General features: G+C 42.7%; 1 protein-coding gene across 18 annotated transcripts; it reads left to right on the top strand.

Moving 5' to 3' along the window:
* Positions 1-244: 244 nt before the first annotated feature.
* On the top strand, positions 245-25,776 carry LOC144340542 (uncharacterized). Of its 18 annotated transcripts, none has more exons than XM_078000801.1 (8): positions 245-404; positions 5,125-5,195; positions 7,860-7,963; positions 8,573-8,658; positions 23,606-23,819; positions 24,019-24,162; positions 24,428-24,565; positions 25,318-25,461. In XM_078000801.1, exons 5-8 carry the CDS (start codon positions 23,609-23,611, stop codon positions 25,326-25,328), a joined length of 504 nt encoding a protein of 167 aa, XP_077856927.1. In that variant the 5' UTR covers positions 245-404; positions 5,125-5,195; positions 7,860-7,963; positions 8,573-8,658; positions 23,606-23,608; the 3' UTR covers positions 25,329-25,461. The 18 variants fall into 18 exon arrangements, with proteins under 18 accessions (XP_077856927.1, XP_077856930.1, XP_077856935.1 ...); XM_078000804.1 differs by lacking the exon at positions 8,573-8,658 and adding an exon at positions 2,369-2,466; XM_078000805.1 differs by lacking the exons at positions 245-404; positions 8,573-8,658 and adding exons at positions 557-696; positions 2,369-2,466.
* Positions 25,777-27,512: the final 1,736 nt, after the last annotated feature.

Raw genomic sequence — 27,512 nt, 5'->3', positions numbered from 1 at the left:
TTCTACCACATGCACTGTACTATTCTGTATACCTTTGTATATATACTTTGAAACTTTTTCCGCACAATTTCTCTGGGAAACCTGGACCTTTCTTCTCCCCCTGTTTAGAAGGGAAGCTGAGGAGAGTCAAAGACACATGGATCATTAACAGTCGGAATAAACCACAGAGACGCGGAAACTTCGGAGGTTTCTAGAGCGGACCCGGAAATGACGCCAGGGGATGCAAACCCTTCTTCCCCTTTTTGCTGCCCATGAAGCTTACCGTTAGTGGTCAAGTTTTTCTGGAAGTGGGCTTTCGCGATCGCGGGGACCAACGCCCTGAGCTTTTGTGCCCAAACGGGATCGCCAGGTTCTTTGATGCGGATCGAAAGGGGCCGGGCCCCGGAGCCTACAACCTGACCCAAGTAGGACTTGGAGAAATGTCGAGAAACCTAGGTCTGGGACTTGAGTTGGCTTCCAGGGCACACAATCTTGTTCAGAAGAAACACATTGCAAAAATCCGGAGGTGACGGGCAGATGAAGGCACCCATGTGTCGGCGCTTCGCCTCCGGACTCCAATGCAACCTACGGGGCTTTTGGAAAGGAGGAAGTCGATGACTCTGCAGGGACTCCTCTGGTCCAGGAGCAGATGCCTTTTGTCTGGGCACTCCCCAGCAGAAAAGGTGCATCGGGAAGCAGCCTGGCTTGTGGATGGTAGTAAGTCACTGTTGATGGGTTGGGTACAGGGAGGGATTTAAGTTCTTGAGCGACAGGTGCTAGGGAGTTTACCTGCTCTGGATAACACTATCTTGTGGAAGACAGTCACCTGGAAAACAGAAATGGCGGGACTGTGTTGAATACACTGATGATTCTGGGCTTCAGGTGAATAGGAAATGTATAAGGTTATAGATGAGTGTGTGCTCATCGGACAGTAGCAGTGCATCTCAACAGTCGGCCTCTCAGTCCTCCTCTTCCTTAGAATCACCTATAGAGCTTTAAAATTTCCTGGATAATGTTAATGTGCAGCCAGGGATGATGACCACTGGGCTACAGTCAAATCTAAGAGGCGCATCTCACCCTTTGTTCTGATGGACAGAAACCATTATTCTGACACCGTGCCTGTTGGAGGCATTGTACCTTAAGTAGCACTTAATTCATGTATGCTGGATTCGCTGACTGAAACTTACCAGCAGAGTACTGAATCTTGAATAATACAAGGAACGAGTAGAGTAAGGTAGTTCTCATTTTATCCTTATCTAATATAAGAAATCCAGCACTGGCCCGGCACGGTGGCTCACGCCTGTAATCCCAGCACTTTGGGAGGCCGAGGGGGGCGGATCACGAGATCAGAAGATCTAGACCATCCTGCCTAACACGGTGAAACCCCCTCTCTACTAAAAATACAAAAAATTAGCCGGGCGTGGTGGTGGGCCCCTGTAGTACCAGCTACTCCGGAGGCTGAGGCAGGAGAATGGCGTGAACCCGGGAGGCGGAGCTTGCAGTGAGCCGAGATGGCGCCACTGCAATCCAGCCTGGGCGACAGAGCAGACTCCATCTCAAAATAAATAAATACATACATACATACATACATACATACATACATACATACATACATAAAAAAGAAAGAAATCCAGCACTATTTCTCTGTTTAAGAAGTTTTTTCTTCAACAAAAAACAAAATCCATATAAAAGGATTTTCTGACACTGCTGGGGGCTCATAGAATTCCAATGTCTGTGTCTTTTCTGTCAGGAGTTAATGTTACAAAGTTCAGTGCTGCTCTTTTTTTGAGATGGTATCTAGCTCTGTCACTCAGGCTGGAGTGCAGTGGTGCCAACTCGGCTCACTGCATCCTCTGCTTCCCCGGTTCAAGAGATTTCCCTGCCTTGGCCTCCCAAGTAGTTGGGATTACAGGTTTGTGCCTCCACACCCAGCTACTTAGTAGAACCGAGGTTTCACCATGTTGGCCAGGCTGATCTTGAACTCCTGACCTCAAGTGATCCGCCCACCTCAGCCTCCCATATGCTGGGATTACAGTTGTGATGATCTTAAAACCTCTAATGATTTGGAAATATCCCTCCAGTGATCTTTGTTCTGTCACAGTGATTGTAATAACATTTATTGAGGAGTTATATGCCCAGTACTATTAAATGGTTTACAGATTTTGTTATTTAATCCTCACAACTCTGTTAGAGAGATTGGATATTGTTATATCCATTTTACCACAGTAAAGCTGAGGCTCAGAGGGTTTAACCTGGTAATAAGTCCAGTATCCCACAACTAGTAAGAGGCAGAACCAAGGATTTGCATTCATGTCTGTATAACATCAAAGCCTGTTTTTCACTTTTTTTTTTTTTTTTTTTGAGACAAAGTCTTACTCTTGTCCCCCAGTCTGGAGTACAACGACGTGATCTCGGTTCACTGCAACCTCTACCTCCCGGGTTCCAGCAATTATCCAGCCTCAGCCTCCCTAGTAGCTGGGATTACAGGTGTGTACCACTATGCCCAGCTAATTTTTTGTATTTTAAGTAGAGACGGGGTTTCACCATGTTGGCCAGGCTGGTCTCAAACTCCTGACCTCAGGTGATCCACCCACCTCAGCCTCCCAAAGTGCTGGGATTACAGGCATGAGCCACTGCACCCAGCCACGTGTTTTTTACTTTTAAGTCAGTGGGACACTTCAGATTACAAGATCTGTGACCCCACACAACCATTCCATGAATTATTGATTCACCATATAAGAGGACCCATTTTCTGCCATTTCCTGCATGATGCCTCTAGCAAGCATTGCAATCACAAAGACCTGGGTTTTTTAAATTATTACAAAGAAAGGGAAAGCTTCCGTAGTATGTTGATTAAAGAAATGTCTCGAAAAGGGGAATGGGATATGAGAACCAGATTGCACCAAATTGACAGTTTATGAAAAAATAGTAACTAAGAATATGATACTAATTTTGACTAATTGGTTTTGAATAGACATGGCTTTATTCATTTAAGACAAACATCTCCATCTTTGTGGAGTTTATTCCAGAGGAAAATACAGTTTCTCAGGTGATGGTATTGTGGAGAAAAAGAAATCAGAGAAGGGCAATATAGTGTAGGGTAGAGTGAGGGATGGGTGTTAGTTTTAAATAGGATGAATGTGGAAGGCTTTACCATTATTTAAGCAAAGACTAAGGAATGAGGAGTGAATCACGAGGATTCTGGGGAAGGAACATTCTAGGCAGGAAATATGCCTCGTTTTGGAAGCTATCAAGAGCCCTATACTGTTGACCAGAAATTTGTATTTTGGTATGTGACAAATACACCAGGATGATCAGAATCTAGCCAGGAAGGGGTAGAGTTCATGACAGGAAGGAAGTTGTCATTGGCTGGTAAAAACAGACTCTTAAAAGAAACCTCTTTCAGGTGGTGGCTCATGCTTGTAATCCCAGCACTTTGGGAGGCCAAGGAGGGTAGATCGTCAGGAGTTCAAGACCATCCTGGTTAACATGGTGAAACCCCATCTCTACTAAAAACAAAAATTAGCCAGGCATGGTGGCCCGTACCCTCCACTGCACTCCAGCCTGGGTGACAGAGACCCTGTCTCAGAGAAAAAAAAAGAAAAAAGAAAAAAAGAAACCTCTTTCAAAGTAGGCTTTTAAAAGAATATTTTTAGTGACATTGAAAGTAATCTTGTATGTATGTGCTCATGGTAGAGGGAAGGAGAAGAGAAAAGGTAGTGAAAGGAGAAGAAAGCTGACTTCCGGGAATCTGCTGCAAAAAAAAGAATGATAGAATAATTTTTTTTTTTTTTTTTTTTTTTTTTGAGAGGGAGTCTGGCTTTGTCACTCAGTCTGGAGTGCAGTTGTGTGATCTCGGCTCACTGCAACCTCTATCTCCAGAGATCAAACAATTCTCCTGCCTCAGCCTCCTGAGTAGCTGGGATTACAGGCGTGTGCCACTGGGCCTGGCTAATTTTTTATTTTTAGTAGAGACTGGGTTTCGCCATGTTGGCCAGGCTGGTCTTGAACTCCTGACCTCAGGTGATCTGCCCACCTTGGCCTCCCAAAGTGCTGGGATTACAGGTGTGAGCCACCACGCCCGGCTATTTTCACTCTTACTTATTTGTTAGGTGGCATACTTTCCATCTTTTTTTCACTTAACACTATATCTTAAGAGATTTCTATATTAATAGACGGTGTCTTCATTTGTATATGGATATACCATAATATATTTAAGCCATTTCCTGGTGATGAACACTTGGGCTTTACTCATTTCCTGGTGATAGACATTAGGTTGTTTCTAATCTTTCACCATTACAAACAATGCTATGAATAACTGTGTGTATGTATCTCATATATATATACCCATATATACAATTATATATGTATATGTGTACAGTTAACTATATATAGCTTTATATATAAATATATACACACATAATTATATATATATACAGTTAAACATGTAACTGAAGCAACATATTTTTCCTTCATTCCCTGTATATAACACTATTACACAGAAAAATTTTGTTTTATTAAATAGCTAATGTCTGTTTTTTCCTAAAGTGTCACATTTCTTTAGGACAGACGAACATAGATTAACAATCACATTTTAGCTGGGCGCCATGGCTTACACTTGTAATCCGAATGCTGGAAGGCCAAGGCAGGTGGATTACTTGAGCTCAGGAATTTGATACCAGCCTGGGCAATGGGGCGAAACCCTGTCTCTACAAAAGAATTTAAAAATTAGCTGGGCATGGTGGTGTGTGCCTGTAGTCTCAGCTACACAGGAGGCTGAAGTGGGAGGATTGCTAGAGCCCAGGAGGTTGAGGCTGCAGTGAGCTGTGACTGCAACAGAGCCTAGACTGGGTGACAGAGCAAGGCCTTGTCTCAGAAAAAAAAAAAAAAATTGTATTGTATGATGAGCTAACATATTGTAAACATATCTGCTCTTCCATTCATGTTTAAATTTATATTGGTCCTGCCACCTTGTTGAGCATTTTGCATTTACTTTGTATTGGGTGGTGGATTTGGATGGTGCTAATATATTGAGAGAAGGTTTATTTGCAGCTGAATTGTGCAGAAAGGACTTTTATGGGAGTTGGCCTGGGTGAGCAGAACTAGCACTAGGTTATTCCTGACAACTTCTTTCTCTTTTTATAGACCTGCTTTGCTCAGAAAGGGAGATCAGGAGACCAGGTGATGCTGCAGCAAATGTCAGAGTTGAGTCCTAGGTAATGTCCTACCTTTCGAAGATCTGCGTGCTTCATGGCAGCTGCCCCAATCTCCTTCACTTGGGCTAGAGCCTGCCTAGCACACCACTAGTCACATGCATCCACTCAGGAATTGCAAGACCCTTCTATAAATGAATGAGATGTTTCTTGCCCAGCAGATTTTTCTCTTAACTGCCACTTTACACTTACCCTTCTTTCCATTCCTCTCCAACCTTATTTAAACAAGCGTAACCATCTTTTTATGAATCTTCTCACGCTTTTGTTTGTTTGTTTGTTTGTTTTTTTGAGACAAAGTCTTGCTCTGTCACCGAGGCTGGAGTGCAGTGTTGCTCACTACAACCTCTGCCTCCTGGGTTTAAGTGATTCTCCTGCCTCAGCCTGGTGAGTAGCTGGGACTATAGGCGCATGCCACCACACTCAGCTAATTTTTGTATTTTTAGTAGGGATGGAGTTTTGCCATGTTGTCCAGGCTGGTCATACATTCCTTGTATGCATTTTTGTGCATGTGTGCTCTTCTCTTTGGAAAAGCAGGATCATGGGGTATGTTTTAAGAATATGGGATAGGTCAGGCTTGGTGGCTTATGCCTGTAATTCCAGCACTTCGCGGGAGGTTGAGGTGGGAGGATCACTTGGAGCCAGGAGTTGAAGACCAGCCAGGGCAACAAAGCAAGAATACCCAGCCCATCCCTCTTTCCCCCAACTACAAAAAATAAAAAAAATTAGTGGAGTGTGATGGCCTGCACCTCCATAGTCCTAGCTACTCCGGAGGCTGAGGTGGAAGGTTGCTTGAGCCCAGGAGTTTGAGGTTACAGTGAGCTACGATTGTGCCACTATGCTCCAGCTGGAGTGACAGAGCAAGACTCTGTCTCTTAAAAAAAAAAAAAAAAAAAAAGAGAATGTGGGATGTTTGAAGAGATGGTTGTGAACTGGGTAGAGTCAGGGCTTGCTCAAAACTTACTTTTTTAGGAATGAGATTTAAATATGGATATTTTTTAAACAATTGTAATAAAATACACATAAAATTTAGCATCTTAATGGTTTTTGTTTGTTTGTTTGTGTTTTTGAGATGGAGTCTTGCTGTGTTGCCAGACTGGAGTACAGTGGCACAATCTAGGCTCACTGCAACCTCTGCCTCCTGGGTTCAATCGATTCTCCTGCCTCAGCCTCCCGAGTAGCTGGGATTACAGGCACGCCCAGCTGATTTTTTTTGTATTTTTAGTAGAGACAGGCTTTCACCATGTTGGCCAGGATGGTCTCAATCTCTTGACCTTGGGATCCGCCCCCCTCGGCCTCCCAAAGTGTTGGGGTGTTGGGATTACAGGTGTGAGCCACCGCGCCCAGCCCTATCTTTTTTTCTTTTTTGAGAGGGAGTCTTGCTCTGTCGCCCAGGCTGGAGTGCAGTGGCACCACCTCGGCTCACTACAAGCTCTGCCTCCCGGGTTCACGCCATTCTTCTGCCTCAGCCTCCTGAGTAACTGGGACTACAGGCGCCCGCCACCACGTCTGGCTAATTTTTTGTATTTTTAGTCGAGACGGGGTTTCACCATGTTAGCCAGGATGGTCTCGATCTCCTGATCTCATGATCCACCCACCTCGGCCTCCCAAAGTGCTGGGATTACAGGCATGAGCCACCGCACCCGGCCCTATCTTAATTGTTTTTAAGTGTTCAGTTCAGTGGTATTAGGTACATTCACATTGTTGTGCGACCATCGCTACCATCTATCTGCAAAACTCTTTTCATCTTATAAAATGGAAACTGTACCTATTAAGCAATAACTCCCCATTCCCCTCTCCCTTCAGCCCCTGGACATCACCATTCTGCTTTTTGTCTCTATGAATTTGACTACTCTAGGTACCTCAGATAAATGGAATCATACAGTATTCGTCTTTTTGTGACAGGCTTGTTTCACTTAGCATAATGCTGTCAAGTTTCATTCATGTTGTAGCATGTCAGTTCCCTTACTTTTTAGAGTTGAACAATATTTCACAATATGTATATACCACATTTTTTTTATCCATTCATCTGTCAATAGTCACTTGGTTTGCTTTCACCTTCTGGCTACTGTGAATAATGCTGCTACGGACATGGGGTTTATAAATATCTCTTTGAGATCCTGCCTTTAATTCTTTAGAGTATACCCAAAAAAGGAATTACTGGGTTATATGGTAATTCTATTTTTCATTTTTTGAAGAATTGCCATACTGTTTTCCATAGCAGCTATATTATTTTACATTCTCACCAACAGTGTGCAAGGATTCCAATTTCTCTTCATCCTTGCCAACATTCATTATTTTCTGCTTGTTTTTTTTTTTTTTTTTTTAAGGTAGGTGGCCTAGTGAGTGTGAAGTGGTATCTCTTTGTGGTTTTTATTTACATTTCCCTAGTGATTAGTGATGTTGTGCATCTCTTTGCATTTGCATATCTTCAGAGAAATGCCTATTCAAGTTTTTTGTCTAGTTTTTAATTGGATTATGTTTTTTTGTTAAGTTATAAATCTTTTATTTTTAAAATGAAGACCCTTCTCTGGATCTGCTAATCTTTGTAGGGATAGTAGATAAAAGGGAAGATGTATTCAAATTTAATTCTTGAACTACTCAATGCTTCTGGGGTTTTTTGGGTGTGTGTGTAAATAAGGTAATACTTAAAAAAAAATCGTTTTCTAGGTGGACAAGGTGGAGGAGAGAGAATTCCTTGGCAGCAGCATTACGAACAAGTGCAAGGCTAAGAAATAGCATGGTGGCCTTGACTAAGTGTATGGTGACAGCAGGTAAGTCTGGAGAGAAAGTTTTACAGGACGTGTGGGGGACTTGGACATGCATCTCCTAGCCCAATACTGTCCAACCAATAGAACTTTATCCTGTATCTGTGTTGTCCAACACAGTAATCTCTAGCTACATGTGACTATTAAACTCTTGAGGCTGGGCACGGTGGCTCATGCCTGTAATTCCAGCACTTTTGGAGGCTGAGGTGGGCATATCCCTTGAGCTTAGGAGTTTGAGACCAGCTTGGGCAAAATGATGAAACCCTGTCTTCACAAAAAATACAAAAACTTGTCAGGCATGGTGGTATGCCCCTATAGTCCCAGCTACTTGGGAGGCTAAGGTGGGAGGATCACTTGAGCCTGGGAAGTCGAGGCATCAGTGAGCTATATTTGCACCACTGCACTCCAGTCTGGGTGACAGAGAGAGACCCTGCCTCAAAAAAAAACAAACAAAAAACAAGCAAGCAAACAAAAAACAACAACAAAAACACTTGAAATGTGGCTAGTACTACTGAATTTTTATTGAATTTTAGTGGCTACTGTATAAGACAATACAAATCAACTCTAGGCAGTGGTTTCTTAACCAGCAGGTAGCATAACCAGATTATGTCTTAGATTACAGTTATAATGTGGAGAATGCATTGAACAGGGACAAGACCAAAAACAGGAAAATCAGTCAAGAGACTCTCGGAATAATCTAGGTAGGTGTGTGTAAACTTTGGTCCCTCTTTAGTTATCAGTCCTTAATTCTATTCTATTTTCTTTCAGTTAGGATGTTTATTTGATTAGTACCATAAAGACCAAGTAACAACGATTTAAGCAAGATAAAAAATTTTCTATGTCATATAAATGTGCTGTTGAAGGGCAAACCAGAAACTTCTAGAAGCCTTTCTTCACAAAGTTCTCCAGGGGTCTGTGTTCTTCTTGCTGCTTTTGGACCTCCTGAGGATTGCCTTGTTCACGTGGGTGAAAGAATCACAGCCTGCAGGAAGGGGAAAGAAAATATTGTGACCCGGCAGCTTCCTTTTAAGCAATGACAGAATGAAAGTTGCATGCAACACTTTGGTTCACATTCTATGTTAAGCTAAAACTTGGGAGATTCTGACATCAAAGATGCCACATATTTAGGAAAGAGTTTATAAGCATTAAGAGTGGGAAATTTTTCAGCTAAAGCTCAGCCTTTCCTGTACATCAGTGTCCTTCCATGGGGAAGGAAGAGAGCGGTGTTTGAATGGGAGGAGTGAAAGAAAACTTGTACGACATCAGAGAATCCCTGCTGTACTAGTTTGTTAATGCTGCCATAACAAAATATCATAACCGAGTGACTTAAACAACAAAAATTTGTCTCACAGTTCTGGAGGCTAGAAATCCAAAATCAAGGTTTCAGTAGAGTTGATTCCTTCTGAAGGCAATGAGGGAAAGATCTGTTCCAGCCTCTCTCCTTGGCTTGTAGATAGCCATTCTTTCCTATGTCCCTTCACATTGTCTTCTCTCTGTGTATGTCTGTATCCAAATTTTCCCTTTTTAAAAGGACACTGGCCATATTAGGATGGGTTCGATCACATCCTAATGACCTACTTTCAGTTGGCCTCGCAGTAACTCTCTAAAGGCACTGTCTCCAAATAAGGGTCACATTCTGAGGTGCCAAGTTTTAGGACTGCAACATATGAATTTTGGTGGAACACAGTTCAACCCATGATATCTGCTAATAAGGGAGCTTGCAAATATGACTAATTTCTAACCAGTTTCTAACATCCCATTTGATACCAGGGAACTCCATATTTAAGGAAACCATTCATATTAACATTTAACATGGTTTTATGGCCGCCCAAAATCAATTTGTCACTCTTTTTTGATGTTTAAAGAGCAGAGACACCAAAAGCTGAGACTCTGAACTGGATCAGTGTATTTTCAAATTTCAGGAATTCTTCTCATCAGAGAGCCTAACTTGGAAATGACCATTTACCTTTTCCAAATTTTCTTAACCCATAAATAGGTTAAGGCCAACATAAGGGAGCTAATACATCTACTGATTGAAAGTCAGGTTATCTGAACTGCAAAAAAAATTGGGGCTTGAGTTAGATGTAAAAAAAAATATAAATGATTCACTGTGAAAAGTGGTACAAAATTATGTTAAATATAACATTGTTGGGACAAAACAAAAATTAATTTTATTGAAATACTGACTTTCATAAGGTTTTTAGCTTGTTATTTTATTTTTTTGTTGTTGTTTCTTTGAGACAGTGTCTCGGTCTGTCCCACAGGCTGGAGTGCAGTGGCACGATCTTGGCTTACTGCAACCTCTACTTCCTGGGTTCAAGTGATTCTTGTACCTCAGCCTCCCAAGGAGCTGGGATTACAGATGTGCACTACCACACCCTGCTCCTTTTTTTTTTTTTCCTTTTTTTGTATTTTTAGTAGAGATGGAGTTTTACCATGTTGCCCAGGCTGGTCTTGAACTCCTGGGCTCAAGCGATCCTCCCGCCTCAACCTCCCAAAGTGCTGGGATTACAGGCTTAAGCCACTGCGCCCAGCCTAGCTTGTTCTTTTAAAAAGTATTCCCCATTTCTTGTAAATCGCTTCTTCTCTGCACAGTGGAACATTCTCTTGGCTGGTTTGTAAATGGGAAGGCTCTTTCTACCAAACTCAGACCCATTACTGTCAGGAGTAGCAAATGTTAACTTTCTAAATGCATTTTACTCAGGATATAAACCTATGTGCTATTCTTAAATATATTTAAACTTTCTCAATTCTACCATTTTAATAATTTTAGAACTTATTTCCAACCTGTTTTATACACTGTTCAGCTGAAACTTCACAATTAGTACTTTTGATCTCAGTGTTTTCAGGGTGAGATTCCAGATGATCCCAGTAAAGATTTTTGTTGATAAGTCTTCCCATTATGTGAAAGTCATATGTTGAAGAATGCAAATCCTTCAGTGTTTAGGTTTTACTCCTGAATTAGGCAGTCTTTCAGACACCCCAGAAATAAATCCGGTTACTGCCTCTCATCTTTAAAAACCCTTCTGCTTTCTTCAGTCAGAGAACACAAATCTCCAAGTATTATTACCAGGCTGAAATTCAGGACACAGTAACTTATTTCGGATGTTAATGCTCCTTGCTTCCCAACTTATGCAAACAACAAAGGAAGAAAATATACAAGGACATGCTTTGGAAGTCCAAGGTGGGAGGATCGCTTGAGCCCAGGAGTTCAAGACCAGCCTGGTCAACATAGTGAAACCTCATCTCTACAAAAAAATTGAACTTAGCTATGCATAGTGGCACATGCCTGTTGTCCCAGCTACTCAGGTTACTGAGGTGGGAGATTGGCTCGAGCCTAGGAGTTTGAGGCTGCAGCGATCCATTATGGTGCAACTGCATTCCAGCCTGGGTTGACAGAGCAAGAGTCTGTCTCACAAAAAAAAAAAAAAAAAGTATATTATCTATTTGGGAAATCACATTAAGAACATACACACACCAAAGAATATACTTAAGGACAAATTATAGACAAATATGTAATAGTATAAGCAGCATTTACAACGATTTCAGAAACTTTTTTTAGAAAAAAGGAAAGGATACAGCAATTAAGAGAGTTCCATGCCCTCAGGTTTTATGATTTAATGTGATGGCAGACAGAGGGGATGAAGAGGAATGGACATCCTTTTTGTGAAAATACTTAGGCCTTCAAGTCAAGAAACTAGGGCTTGAAAGCCCTTGTTTTTGGACTCTAAGAATCTCATGAAAGCTGTGGACTGACTCTTCAGAAAAATATACATACACTTGATATTTTGCATGAGTTTCTTGGTGTTCATGGGTACCCTTCAGGCAAGTGAAATATATTGTCTGTCTCAAACTGCATTCTCCTTTGATTTCCTCCACCATAGTGGCTGGAGAACTAAAAATTCTTTCTTTCTCTGATTTCTTTGTAGTTGGGGTAGCATGTGACCTGGATCTGATCATTGTGATTCAAGTCAGTGTCACTGTGGGGGCTTCGGGAAACATTTTTTAAAAGGGAGCAGCTTGGCTGGAACACTCCATCAATTCTTTGCCCTGTGCATTTTTGCCCTTCTTTCTGCCTCTCAGGAATGCAGACAGAATTCCTGGAGGAACAGCAGCTATCATACATTTGTGATGATAAAAGCCATGGAACAAAGGCAACTGAGCAAGAAGACAGAAGGAACTGGGGACGTTCTTGACAGTAGTGCCAGGCCGGGCGCAGTGGCTCACGCCTGTAATCCCAGCACTTTGGGAGGCCGAGGCGGGAGGATCACGAGGTCAGAATATCGAGACCACCCTGGCTAACACGGTGAAACCCCGTCTCTACTAAAAATACAAAAAATTAGCCGGGTGTGCTGGCGGGCGCCAGTAGTCCCAGCTACTCGGGAGGCTGTGGCAGGAGAATGGCGTGAACCCAGGAGGCGGAGCTTGCAGTGAGCCGAGATTGCGCCTCTGCACTCCAGTCTGGGTGACAGAGCGAGACTCCGTCCCCCCTCCCCCCCAAAAAAAAAAAAACCCAAAAGACAGTAGTGCCACCACTGGATGATTTACCTTGGGACCTCTTATTAAATGAGATAGTACTCTTTCCTGTTTAATCCACTGGAGTAGAATTTTCTGTTACAGTGAATCCAGTCCTAATTGATGATATTGGCTAATAAATATCAGCACCTGCTATGTCCCAGTACAGTTTAAGCATTTTATCTACTAATGTTTTAAATTTTCTCAATGACCTTATGAGATAGGCCATAGGTTCTCAGAGTGTGGTCCCTGGACCAGCAGCATGAGCATCACCTGGAAACTTGTTAGAAATATAAATTTTAGGGCCCGGCCCTAGACATACTGAATCAGAAACTCTAGGGGTGAGGACCTAGCAGTCTGTTTAAAAAGCCCTCCATGCTATTTTGATGAATACTAAAGTTGGACAGCTACTGAGATAGGGTATTGTTACTATCCCCATTTTACAGATAAGGAGACAGCTGAATTTATGTCACTTGCCAGTGTCACACAGCTAGCAAGACTGACTCCTTGAAGCCCATCACATGTAAGAACTACTTTAGAGCAGTGGTCTTCAAACTTTGAAAGCATATCCTGTTGAAAAATTTTGTATCCACTTCTACATTTTTAAGTTGACATCTAAAAATTTCACATCATAAGTTTAAACAGTTGTAAAGAATGTGATTTCCAGTATATTGTGAATTATGACATTTTAAAATGTGTTCCATCACTCCTCTAGATATATCCAGTGGTTTCTAAAGTGTTTAGGTTTTACTCCTGAACTAGGCAGTCTTTCAGACACCCCAGAAATAAATCCAGTTACTGCCTCTCATCTTTAAAAACCCTTCTGGTTTCTTCGGTCACAGAACACAAATCTCCAAGTATTATTGCTAGGCTGAAATTCAGGACACAGCAACTTGTGTGTCCTGAATTTGACATGATGATAGTGATTTAAACCTATCATCAAAAAAAAAAAAAATTTAAAAAAAGCTTTTTTTAAAAAAATTTTTTTTAACATTAGATATTTTACATCTTTTTCTCTTTTTTTTTTTTTTGAGACAGAGTCTCGCTCTGTCGCCCAGTCTGGAGCACAGTGGCACGATCTCGGCTCATTGCAACTTCCACATCCCAGGTTCAAGCGATTCTCCTGCTTCAGCTTCCTGAGTAGCTGGGATTACAGGCATACACCACCATGCCCAGTTAATTTTTGTATTTTTAGTAGAGACAGGGTTTCATCATGTTGGCTAGGCTGGTCTTGAACTCCTGACCTCAAGTGATCTGCCCACCTTGGCCTTCCAAAGTACAAGGATTACAGGCATGAGACACTGAGCCCGGCCATCTTTCTCTTTTTTACTTGAACTCAGATTTTTATTCCTCCGTTCCTCTCTCTCTCTCTCTTTTTCTTTTTTTGAGACAGTCTCACTCTGTCACCCAGGCTGGAGTGCAGTGGCGCGATCTTGGCTCACTGCAGCCTCCATCTCCCAGATTCCAGCGATTCTCCTACCTCAGCCTCCTGAGCAGCTGGGACTACAGGCGCGTGCCACCATTCCCTGCTAATTTTTTTGTATTTTTAGTAGAGATGGGGTTTCACCATGTTGGCCAGGATGGTCTCGATCTCCTGACCTCGTGATCCGCCCACCTTTGCCTCCCAAAGTGCTGGGATTACAGGCATGAACCACCGCTCCTAGCCTCTTTCTTTTCTATTCTTTTCCATCTGCCCTCCCCAAACATCTCCCTCCTTCCTTCCCTCCCTCCTTTCCTTCCTTCGTCTCTTTCTCTCTCTTTTTCTTTTTTCCTTCTTTTTTGAGACCATCTCACTCTATTGCCCAGGATGGAATGCAGTGGCACAATCTTAGCTCACTACAACCTCTGCCTCCCAGGTTCAAGCAATTCTCCTGCCTCAGCCTCCCAAGTAGCTGGGACCACAGGCAGATGCCACCACACCCAGCTAAAGTTTTTTTTTAAATTTCTTGTAGACAGGGGATCTCACTATGTTGCCCAAACTGGTCGTAAACTCCTGGGCTCAAGCGCTCTGCCTGCCTCGGCCTCCCAAAGTGTTGGCATTACAGGCGTGAGCCACTGGGCACGTTGGGACTAATATTTTCTAAGTCATGTTTCCATGGTAGAATATTCCTCACTGCTAGAATGAGACCAGAGGTCAAAATCAGCTCTATGTCTGTTTGTCATTCTTATGGATATGAGAAATTGTGTTCACACAAGTAGATAGGGATGAAAGGAATTTTGAAATAGAAATGCAGTTCTAATTTTTCTTCCATATTGTGTGCCAAAAATCACATAATAATCTATCATAAGATTCTCTAGTCTTCTCTCATCTGGTGATCTTCTTTTCCACGCTTTCTTTGCAACCCCTTCATGTGACCAACATTTAGAACAATGTTTTCCAACTTCTTTTTCTTCAGCTCACAGTAATAAATACAGTTTACATCTTGACTCCTGACTGTATACGAATTTATAACTGAAGGTTTCATAATCCACTCCTTTCCCTTGCTACTTATAAGTACAAGTATAAAGTTAGTATTAAATATGCATTTAATCATATTTAAATAGTCATGCATTGTTTAATGACAGGGATACATTCTGAGCAATGTGTTGTTAGGTGATTTCATCCTTGTGCAGACTCACAGAGTGCACTTATACAAACCTAGATGGTACAGCCTACTACACACCTAGGCTGTTTGCTATAGCATATTGCTCCTAGGCTATAAACCTGTGCAGCCTGTTACTGTGCTGAGTGGTATAGGCAATTGTAACACAATGATAAGTATTTGTGTACCTAAACATATCTAAACATAGAAAAGGCACAGTAAAAATACGATATAAAAGATTTTTAAAAATGGTACACCTGGCCGGGTGCAGTGGCTCACACCTGTAATACTAACACTTTGAGGCCAAGGCAGGTGGATCACTTGAGGTCAGGAGTTTGAAACCAGCCTGGCCAACATGGTGAAACTCCGTCTCTACTAAAATACAAAAAAATTAGCCACTGTGGTGGTGGGTGCCTGTAATCCCAGATACTTGGGAGATTGAGGCAGGAGAATCACTTGAACCTGGGAGGTGGAGGTTGCAGTGAGCCAAGATCATGCCACTGCACTCCAGCCTGGGCAATAGAGCGAGACTCCATCTCCAAACAAACAAACAAAAAAGTACACTTGTATAGGACACTTACCATGAATGGAGCTTGCAGGACTGGAAGTTGCTCTGGGTGAGTCAGTGAGTGGTGAATGAATGTGAAAGCCTAGGACAATACTGTACACTACTCTAGACTTTATAAACACTATACTTAGGCTACAGTAAATTTGTAAAAAATGTTTTTCTTCAATAGTAAATTAACTTTAGCTTACTATAACTTTTACTTTACAAACTTTTTCATTATTTATTTATTTTATTTTTATTTATTTATTTTTTTGAGATGGAGTCTTGCTTTGTCACCCAGGCTAGAGTGCAGTGGCACGATCTCAGCTCACTGCAACCTCTGCCTCCTGGATTCAAGTGATTGTCCTGCCTCCGCCACGTGAGTAGCTGGGATTACAGGCATGTACCACCATGCTCAGTTAATTTTTGTATTTTTGGTTTCACCATGTTGGCCAGGCTGGTCTCGAACTCCTAACATCAAGTGATCCGCCTATGTTGGCCTCCCAAAGTGCTGGGATTACAGGCATGAGCCACCAAGCCTGGCAATTTTTTAAAACTTTCTGACTTTTTTGTAATCCCAGCACTTTGGGAGGCTGAGGTAGGCAGATCAAGAGGTCAGGAGATCGAGACCATACTGGCTAACACATGAAACCCTGTCTCTACTAAAAATACAAAAAAAAAAAAAAAAATTAGCCGGGTGTGGTGGCAGGCACCTGTAGTCCCAGCTACTCGGGAGGCTGAGGCAGGAGAATGGCGTGAACCCGGTAGTAGGAGCTTGCAGTGAGCCGAGATTGCACCACTGCACTCCAGCCTGGGCGACCTAGTGAGACTCTGTCTCAAAAAAAAAAAAAACACACAAACTTTTTGACTTTTTTTGGAATAACAGCTTAAAACACAAACAATGGATAGCTGTACAAAACTATATTCATTCTGTGTATCCTTATTCTATAAGTGATATGGTTTGGCTGTGTCCCCACCCAAATCTCATCTTGAACTGTAGCTCCCATAATCCCCCACATGTCATGGGAGGGACCGGGTGTGAGGTAACTGAATCATGGGGGTGAGTTTTTCCCATGCAGTTCTCATGACAGTGAATAAGTCTCAGGAGATTTGATGGTTTTACAAAAGGGCAGTTCCCCTGCACATGCTCTCTTGCCTGCCGCCATGTAAGATATGCCTTTGCTCCTCCTTTGCCTTCTGCGACGATTGTGAGGCCTCCCCAACCATGTGTAACTGTGAGTCCATCAAACCTCTTTTTCTTTATAAATTACCCAGTCTTGGGCATTTCTTCCTAGTGGTATGAAAATGGACTAATAAAATAAGCTTTTTTCTATTTTAAAAATATTTTGTTTTTCAAAACTTTTTTGTTAAAGACTAAGATTCACTGGGCGGGGTGACCCATGCCTGCAATCCCAGCACTTTAAGAAGCCAAGACAGATGGATTGCTTGAACTCAGGAGTTGGAGACAAGACTAGGCAACATGATGAAACCCCATCTGTACCAAAAATACAAAAAAATTACCTGGACGTGGTGGTGTGCACCTGTGGTCTCAGTCACTCAGGAGCCTGAAGCGGGAGGATCATTTGAGCCCTAGAGGCAGAGGTTGTGGTGAACTGTGATCACACCACTGCCCTCCAGCCTAGATGACAGAGTGAGACACAATCTCAAACAAATAAAAAAAATAAATAAAGATTAAGACACACACATTAGCCTAGGCCTACACAGCGTCATCAATATCACTGTGTGCCACCTCAACATCTTATCCCACTGAAACATCTTCATGGGCAATAACACACATGGAGCTGTCATCTCTTCTTCTGGTATACCTTCTGAAGGACCTGTCTGAGACTGTTTTATAGCTAACTCTTTTTATAAGTAGGAGTATACTCTAACAATAGTAAGTATATAATGAATGTTAGGCAATAGGAATAATCAGCTTCATTATAATCTTATGGGACCACCGTCATAAATGTGGTCCATTGTTGATTGAAATGTCATCATATGGCACATGATAGTACTTTTTTTTTTTTTTTGAGACCAAGTTTTGCTCTTGTTGCACAGGCTGGAGTGCGATGGTGTGATCTCGGCTCACCACAACCTCCGCTTCCCAGGTTCAAGCCATTCACGTGCCTCAGCCTCCTGAGTAGCTGGAATTACAGGCATGCACCACCATGCCCGGCTAATTTTGCATTTTCAGTAGAGACCGGGTTTCACTGTGTTGGTCAGGCTGGTCTTGAACTCCTGACCTCAGGTGATATACCCGCCTTGGCCTCCCCAAATGCTGAGATTACAGGCGTGAGCCACCGTGCCCAGCCATGACTATATTTTTTTAAAAACCTAAAATAGGCCAGGCGCGGTGGCTCACACCTGTAACCCCAGCACTTTGGGAGGCTGAGATGAGTGAATCACAAGGTCAAGAGTTCAAGACCAGCCTGGCCCACATGGTGAAAACCCGTCTCTACTAAAAATACAAAAAATTAGCCGGGCCTGGTGTCAGGCATCTGTAATCCCAGCTCCTCAGGAGCCTGAGGCAGGAGAATCACTTCAACCCAGGAGGCAGAGGTTGCAGTGAGCAGAGGTTGCGCCATAGCACTCCAGCCTGTGCAACAAAGTGAGACTCCGTCTCAAAACAAAAACAAAAGCACCTAAAAGAATAGAAAAACAACAAAAATAAATTGGTTCTTATCTCCAAAGCTGATTTCTCAATCCACTAATGTTTTTCTGCTCTGAGAATTGCAGGTTTAAAAACTGCCTTAGACTTTATCAGACCCACTCCGCAATTCAACCTTAAGCATCTTGCTCTGCCTCTTACCTCCTGTCCCTCAGCTTACTCCCTGTAGGGCCTCAGCTCCAACACTTTGACCCCACTGTGTTTACAGTCTATTACACCTGTGTCTTGTCCACCACCCTTCTCATGTCTTCACTTTCCTCCTTTCCCAAACTAGATTCCATGGTCTGTGACTACAGTCATTCTTGCTTACATTGTCATCCCACTTGCTTCATCATACTTATCTTATGAAATTCTAATCCTGACTGGGCACAGTGGCTCACGCCTGTAATCCTAACACTTTGGGAGGCCGAGGCAGGCAGATCACCTGAGGTCAGGAGTTTGAGACCAGCCTGGCCAACATGGTGAAACCCCATCTCTACTAAAAATACCAAAAAATAGCTAGGCATGGTGGCGCACACCTGTAATTCCAGCTACTTGGGAGGCTGAGGCAGGAGAATGGCTTGAACCTGGGAGGCAGAGGTTGCAGTGAGCCAAGATTGCACCACTCCAGCCTAAGCAAAAGAGCGAGACTCCATCTCAAAAAAAAAAAAAGAAAAAGAAAAAGAAATTCTAATCCTTGTAAAAATCCACATTTCAGGCCTGGCACGGTGGTCACGCCTGTAATCCCAGCACTTTGGGAGGCTGAGGCAAGTAGATCACAAGATCAGGAGATTGAGACCATCTTGGCCAACATGATGAAACCTTGTCTCTACTAAAAATACAACAAAAATTAACTGGGCATGTTGGCATGTGCCTATAATCCCAGCTACTAGGGAGGCTGAGGCAGGAGAATCACTTGAACCAGGGAGTCGAGGTTGCAGTGAGCTGAGATTGTGCCAGTGTCCTCCAGCCTGGCGACAAAGTGAGACTCCGTCTCAAAAAAATAAATAAATAAATCCACATGTCTATTTATTCATTGGTCATACCTATCTAGGTGAACATAATTGGAGAAAAACACCACACTGATGCAACTGTAATTTCATGACCACTAACCTTGAGTGAGTCCTTAGTGTTCACTGTAATCCCATACAGTGACCTAGCCCCTTCACTTCTCCACTCTGGTAGATAACATTTTCTCACTTATCTTTTCACAAACTTCCAATACCTCCTCTCCTATGCTCACCTCAGCTATGACCTTGCTTTCTTTCTTCCTTTTTTTTTTTTTTTTTTGAGATGGAGTCTTGCTCTGTCGCCCAGGCTGGAGTGCAGTTGCGCGATCTTGGCTCACTGCAACCTCCCTCCTGGGTTCAAGCAAATCTTCTGCCTCAGCCTCCTGAGTAGCTAGGGTTACAGGCATGCGCCACCACACCTGGCTAATTTTTGTTTTTTGCTTTCTTTTTTTTTGAGACGGAGTCTCACTCTGTCGCCCAGGCTGGAGTTCAGTGGCCGGATCTCAGCTCACTGCAAGCTCTGCCTCCCTGGTTTACGCCATTCTCCTGCCTAAGCCTCCCGAGTAGCTGGGATTACAGGCGCCCGCCACCTCGTCCGGCTAGTTTTTTGTAATTTTTAGTAGAGACAGGGTTTCACCGTGTTAGCCAGGATGGTCTCGATCTCCTGACCTCGTGATCCACCTGTCTCGGCCTCCCACAGTGCTGGGATTACAGGCTTGAGCCACCGCGCCCAGCCTAATTTTTGTATTTTTAGTAGAGACGGGGTTTCACCATGTTGGTCAGGCTGGTCTCGAACTCCTGACCTCGTGATCTGCCTGCCTTAGCCTCCCAAAGTGCTGGGATTACAGGCATGACCCACTGTGCCCAGCCAAACTTGCTTTCTATTTGAGGAAATAGAAGCAATCAGAAGACATTTTTCACACATTCTCAATACCTCATCCATGTACTTAAACATGCATATATTCTGCTTTGCTTTTCTTTTCTTTTTTGAGATGGAATTTTGCTCCTGTTGCCCAGGCTGGAGTGCAATGGCATGATCTCCGCTCACTGCAACCTTCGCCTCCCAGATTCTCCTGCCTCAGCCTCCTGAGTAGCTGGGATTACAGGGATGCGCTACCATGCCCAGCTAATTTTTTTTGTATTATTAGTGGAGACAGGGTTTCATCATGTTGACCAGGCTGGTCTTGAACTTTTGACCTCAGGTGATCTGCCTGCCTCAAACTCCCAAAGTGCGGGGAGTACAGGCATGAGCCACTGCGCCTGGGCTTCCATCCATTCTTTCTTGAACCTTCCTCTCCAGTCAGGCTTTTTGTCCCTAGCACTCCTCTAAAAAAGATTTTATCAAGGTCATAGTGACCTTTGCTTTGCTGAACCAGTGATAGATTTTCACGTCTCACCTTTTTTTATTATTATTTTTATTATGTAGAGATGGAGTCTTATATTGCTCAGGTTTCGAACTCCTAACCTCAAGCCATCCTCTCACCTTGGCCTCTCAAAGTGCTGGGATCACAGGTGTGAGCCACAACACCTGGTCATGTCTTATCTTAACCTGCCCGATTGATAACCTTTGACACAGTTAGACATTTTCTCCTTGAAATATTTTCTTCTCTTGGCTTCTGCTATACCACTCTCTTTAAAAAAAAATTCTTTTCTTGTATCTTCAAGAAAATCAGAGAAACCAAGGTACACCACTCTCATTTGAGCTCTTCCTGCTTCACTGGCTAATCCTTCCTAGTCCTCTTTGCTGGGTACTTTTCATCTCTGGACCTCTAAATAATGGAAAGCCTTAGAGTTAAGTCCTAGAATCACTTCTCTCCTTGGTTTACACTTATGCCCTGGGTGATCCCATTCACTCTTATGGTTTTAATTCTCATGTATTATGGATATTTCCCAAATTTTTACTCCTTTTACTCGTAGCCTGGACCTCTTCCCTGATGACCATGCTATTTTGTATAGTTACTAACATCTTTAGATATCTGATCAGCATGTCAGATGTAATATGTGTAAAATTCAAACTTCTCTAACTCACTTCTTGTACATTCTATTTGCCTCTCTTATGGTCTTACCCGTATTAGTAAACAGCAACTCAGTCTTTACAGATTTGGATCCAAAATCCTTGAGGCCATTCTTGACTCTTGTCTCTCATATCCCATGTCTAATCCATCATTAAGTCCAATAGCTCTCCCTGCAAAGTAAACCCACAGGGTGAGACTCCTCTTGCCTTTCACTGTTAAGAACATATTCCAGGCCAGGTGCGGTGGCTTACACCTGTAATCCCAGCACTGTAGGAGGGTGAGGCAGGAGGATCACTTGGGCTAACAGGGTGAAACCCCGTCTCTACTAAGTATAAAAATTAGCTGGGCATAATGGCACATTCCTGTGATCCCAGTTACTTGGGAGTCTGAGGCAGGAGAATTGCTCGAACCCGTGAGGCAGAGGTTGCAGTGAGCCAAGATCACGCCACTGTACTCCAGCCTGGGCAACAGAGCCAGACTCTGTCTCAAGGTGGAAAAAAAAAAAAAAAAAAGGCATGTTCCAAACCACCATTGTCTCATATTACAGCATTATGGTAAAATTTTACTGAGTTTCCTGCTTAAATTAATCCTAGGTTCGTAGTCCAATCCTAACATGGCAACTGAGTGAATCCATAAAAATGTAAATTAGATAATGTCATTCCTCTGCTCAAACCCTCCAAAGTCTTTTCAAAATAAAATATTCCTTAGCGCAGGCTGGGCGTGGTGGCTTATGCCTGTAATCCCAGCACTTTGGGAGGCCAAGGCAGGCAGATCACAAGGTCAGGAGATTGAGACCATCCTGGCTAACACGGTGAAACCCTGTCTCTACTAAAAATACAAAAAAAATTAGCCAGGCGTGGTGGCAGGTGCTTGTTGTCCCAGCTACTCAGGAGGCTGAGGCAGGAGAATGGCGTGAACCCGGGAGGTGGAGCTTGCAGTGAGCCCAGATCACGCCACTGCACTCCAGCCTGGGCAACACCGCGAGACTCCGTCCAAAAAAAAAAATTAAATAGATAAATAAAATAAATAAATAAGTAAATAAAATATTCCTTAGCGCTGCTTACAGGGTCCTACACAATCTGGTTCCTGCCAGCTTCTTTACTCTAGCACCCTCCTTCAGTCCACTCCAGCTGTAATGCAGGCCTTCCTGCTTGCTTCTGCCTCTAAGGTCTTTGGATGAGGTTTTCCCAGATATCTGCTCAGTTCAGTCTCCTACTTTCTTAGGTCTCTGCTCAAATGTGGCATTATAAGATCATTCCTGACCATCTTATATTAAATAGTTAACACTATGGCTACTTTCTGGTCCCACCTCCAGCCTGTTCCATTGTTCTCTATTTGTCTGTTTACTGTCTACATCCATAAGAATGCAAGTACTACGAGAATGGGGACTGTCTCTGATTTAGTTAGGAAGTCAAAACATTCACAGAGGAAAAGATAAATATATGAAGTGATACATGATTGACTGTGAAATTGGGCAGTCAATCACGGTCATATGTGTTCACACAAAGTGAACTGTTTGGACACTGTGGTTGAGTAAGCTTCTAGTCCAAGCTTGGGTCTTGAAGGGTAGATTTATACTGGCCATTGGAGAGACTGAAGAGGAAGGAGCTAGTAGATGGACATGTGCTCTGGCAAAGGTTTGTGCCACTCTGGGGATGTGTCTAAATGGTAACCATATTTCTTTTGCAAACCAGCATCAGGTACTTAGAACGATGTAAGCACTGTGGACACATAGTAGGTGCTCAAAACATGTTCATTTACTGTATGAATGAAGGATATTTGGATGGTACTTAGTGGGCAGTGGAATAGAAGGTTTAAAATGGAGCCCATTCCAGAAAATCTTGCCTATATGGATTTGGGAAGCAATGTGATGACCTTTTTTGGCAAAGAGGTTGAATTATAGGAAGGAAGTAGACAAATAAAATTGGAAAGATAGACTGAGGCTAGAATAAGGAAGGGCTTGGATATTACCCCAAGGATTATATTTAGAGGTAATCAAAAGGAGTTAGGGGAGTTTCAAGCTGGGGAAGGGCCTGATAAACTTATTTGGGGGAGGTGCTGTTAATCTGGAGTCTAGAATTGTGGGGATAATTACTAGGGTCAGTTAAAAGACAATATAACAGAACTTAAGGCGTGACACATTATGGGCATGCAGTAAGTATTTGTTAAATGAGTAAGGAGTTAAACTGTAGAGAGGATATTGGGGCTTGAATGGAAGACTTAAGAGAGTTTTAGAAATGAGGGATCATTAGGAATTGTTTTTGAAGGGTGAGAAGTAAATGTGGAGAATTTAAAGAAACTCCTCCCTTTTCCCCAACTTTCTTCTTAGGCGATGCTTCTTCATGAGTGGTGTAGGATGAAGAAACTGAACAGTGCCATGATCCTTATCTGTAATTTCCTGGCTGCCACTCTGCTTTGGTGGTCTTCCTTCATCTCTTCCTGGGTAGAAATAGAACTGCCTGGAGATCCCAATGTTCTTGTCAGTGCACTTTTCATGGACTGCAGTGGTAAGATGATGTGTTGGATGCCCAAACACAAGTCGAGTAAGTCCTGGATTAAAAAAGGGAGGGCTAAATGTCATTACTAACCTTAGCCTCGTTACTCCTTCCCCTCATTTCCCTCACAACTACTTCTTCCTGCTGACATCCACCAAACTTCACTATGTGACCTTTAGAACTGGGGAACTCCGAAAACCAGAGATAGCCCTGAAAAGAACTTACACCCCTCTCTCTCTGTCTTTAGCCAACTTCATACTGGGTGGAATTTCTATGATTAGTGCCCTTCTCCTCTCATTCTGCTTGAAATTTTTGTTGCTGACCTTCCCTCAGTTATTCCCTGAGACCCAGAAACGGTATATTTTCTGTGCATCCATCTGCATTGTCACAGGTAAACAGAGGCAGGAATAATTCCGAATGTCTTAGCCTTGGGGTGAGGGTGGAAGAGGCTTAATTAGCCTCTTAAAAAATTTTCAGGAGGGTACAAGGGAAAAGGAAAAGCTAGGAGAAAAAATGGTCTGAAAGGAGGGAGAAGAAGAATGAGGGGAGGTGATGAAATAATTTGGTTCTCTGATCATAATACTACAGTTAAATCTTTTAAGTATTGATAAGCTAATTAGCAGATTGATCTCTCCCTCCTTTTTTTGGGTTGACAGGTACTTTTGTGTTCTTCTCCTTACTTATGCACTATATACAAATTTTGGAAGTAAGTTGGGGACCTGACCCAACAAAAGTCACTTCTAAGTTTCCTTACTTCATAAATTCATTCAGCTATGCTCTATTTCTGCTATCTGGTGAGTGATCATTGGATTCTGTGAGGCCGAAGAGGGAGAGTTAACCTCCCAGGAAGTGGATAAAGCTACTTTCTCTGGTTTTTTTTTCTTTTTCTGTAAAGTTCTCAAATATGTGGAAGCTATAGCAACACCCAATCATGCAACCTACCCCTTTTTGTCTTTGATTTCTGATCATGAATGCTCATTCATGACTTCTTTGTTTGTGTTGTTTTGTTTTGTTTTGTTTTGAGACAGGGTGTTGCTCTGTTGCCCAAGCTGGGAGCTGGGATGCAGTGGCACTGTCTCAGCTCACTGCAAACTTTGCCTCCTGGGTTCAAGTGATTCTCCTGCCTCAGCCTCCTGAGTAGCTAGAATTACAGACAGCACCAACAAGCCTGGCTAATTTTTTTTGTATTTTTAGTAGAGACGAGGTTTCAGCATATTGGTCAGGCTGGTCTTGAACTCCTGACCTCAGGTGATCTGCCCACCTTGGCCTCTCAGAGTGTTGGGATTACAGGGGTGAGCCACCATGTCCAGCCATACATGACTTCTTATTGTTCAGTGATCTATTTTTAAAAATATATCCTTCTCCAAAAAAAAAAAGGCAAAAAAAAAAAAAAAAATCCTTTCTTGATTTTTTTCCCTGCACTTCACTTTTACCACCTAAACACCAGAAGAGGGATTGGAAAGCAATCCCTGTGCACCAAACATACCTTGAACAAGGGATAGAATCCAGAGTATGGGAAAGAATTGTTTCCTTTTCTTGACTACAGAAAAAGTCTGAAGACATTCTATCAGACCAACTGCATGATGCGTGAGGCCAGTGCAAAATGAAAATACAGAGTCTCTTGTTCAAAAATTATTAACAATCTCCAGATGGTGATAGCAGAGCATTGAACCAAGTGTGGGGCTCTTCTGGGTGCAGGGCCATTTGCAACTGTAGAAGTTAACACGCCCATGAAGCCAGTTTGGACAACATCTTTAGATTGGTGGTAAGAATTTACATGAGTAACTCACACTTTAGTGCCTGAACTCTTAAGCTATTTGAAAATTAGCAATTGCCATCATGAATCATCAATATAATTACTGTTTTCTAGGAGCCCTCTGCCTTTGCAATTACTGGTGCTGTGGAGCTCTCAGAGTTTTAACATCTCAACCAAGCCACATGGATACTATTTCCTCAGAAAAGACAAAATTGATTCAAGCAGAAGAGTGAACTCACTGAAGAGGACTCTCCACCCATAACTGGGGATGCCTCAGCCATTCACACTTACTCCAAGATTAGTGTCATTGATTATGGAAAGAATTGACTTCTTCCCCTGGTCCTGCTCATTTTTCTAGAGCCAGGACCATAAATGTGTTTTATGGCAGAGAAAAGTGAAGAGGGGTGGGATAGTGTGTGTTGAGAGAGAAGCAGATAGGCAATCTTATGCTTTGGCTCCTAGATTATGCAGGTGCCTATTTTCTATCATTTCCATAAATCTACCCTTACTGCACTTCCTATTTGGCAGGGATATTTTGTTGTCTATAACAGAACTCCTCCTCTGTCTGTAAAGTTTAGGTTTTGATAAAAATCCTTTTCCCTCCAGAAATGTTGTGATTGGTAGTTTTTTTCCCCAGTGTTACTGCAGCAAGTGGTGGTGGTGGGCGCAGAATCTCTCTTTGGTGAAGAGGTCTTCCTTACTGTGGTATCTGGTCATCTGATGTTAGCAGAAGGGCAATAATCATTTGGTTCTACTACATATGGACACCATTGCTGTGGAAAAGTACAGCATGGGAATCCTAGAGACCAAATTTAAACAGCTTGTCTGGAAGTTTTATGCTCAAGACTAGAATGAAATATTGCCTGTACCACTGAGAATAGCTAACAGGTGTTTGATTGATTAAAGTGTTGATCAGATGATGTGGTTTCTTAGATACTTGAGAAATGAATGCTGGCTGGGTGTGGTGGCTTATGCCTGTAATCCCAGCACTTTGGGAGGCAAAGGTGGGCGGATCACCTGAGGTTAGGAGTTCAAGGTTATCCTGGGCAACATGGTGAAATCTCATCTCTACTAAAAATACAAAAAAATTAGCCAGGCATGGTGGCATGCACCTGTAGTCCCAGCTACTCAGGAGGCTGAGGCAGGAGAATAGCTTGAACCTGGGAGGTAGAGATTGCAGTGAGCCGAGATCATGCCACTCTGCACTCCAGCCAGGGCAACAGAGTGATATCCATCTCAAAAAACAAACGAACAATAAAAAACAAACAAAAAAGAAATGAATGTCTAGGGTTAGGTGCTATGGCTCATGCCTGTAATCCCAGCACTTAAGGAGACATCGCTGGGCAGATCACTTGAGGTTAGGAGTTGGAGACCAGCTGGACAACATGGCGAAACCCTGTCTCTACTAAAAATACAAAAATTAGCCAGGTTTGGTGGCCCACACCCATTGGGAGGTTGAGGCATGAGAGTCACTTGAACCTGTTGAACCTGGGAGGTGGAGGTTGCAGTGAGCCAAGATCATGCCACTATAGGTGAGCCTGGGTGACAGAGCAAGACTGTGTCTCAAAAAAAAAAAAGAGAGAGCGAGAGAGAAAGAAATAAGTGTCTAGAATATTTTAAAGGCTATGGAAATAAAGCAGGAACATTTTCATGGAAGGCAGCTTATAAAGGATGAGGATGGTTTTCTCTTTAGGGGTAAAGGAACTAATATTTATTAAGCACTTACTATTTATCAGGCAGTATGTGACATACAGTGTGTGTGTGTGTGTGTGTGCGCGCGCGCGTGCGCGTGTATGTATGTCTTTCCTCACAATTCTTTTATAGGGTGAGGGTTAGTACAATGAAGATGTTGTAGCTTAGAGAGAGGAAATGGCAAAACCAGAATTGGAAGACAAGACTGTTGGGCTCCAAGGTCCATGCACTTTTCCCTTTTGAAGGTCTTAGGTAAGGAGTAGACCCATTTGGATAGGCCCAAACTAACAGTC

The sequence above is a fragment of the Macaca mulatta genome, chromosome 4, assembly GCF_049350105.2.
Source record: "Macaca mulatta isolate MMU2019108-1 chromosome 4, T2T-MMU8v2.0, whole genome shotgun sequence".
NCBI lineage: Eukaryota > Metazoa > Chordata > Mammalia > Primates > Cercopithecidae > Macaca > Macaca mulatta.
This window is presented reverse-complemented; position numbering and strand designations above follow the sequence as displayed.

Excerpts from the sequence above, each read along its gene's own strand:
- LOC144340542 (XM_078000807.1), top strand. The coding sequence starts at position 23,609 with ATGCTTCTTCATGAGTGGTGTAGGATGAAGAAACTGAACAGTGCCATG. Across the intron at positions 23,820-24,018 it reads GATGCCCAAACACAAGTCGA|CCAACTTCATACTGGGTGGA; the intron begins GTAAGTCCTGGA and ends CTCTGTCTTTAG. Across the intron at positions 24,163-24,427 it reads ATCCATCTGCATTGTCACAG|GTACTTTTGTGTTCTTCTCC; the intron begins GTAAACAGAGGC and ends TTGGGTTGACAG.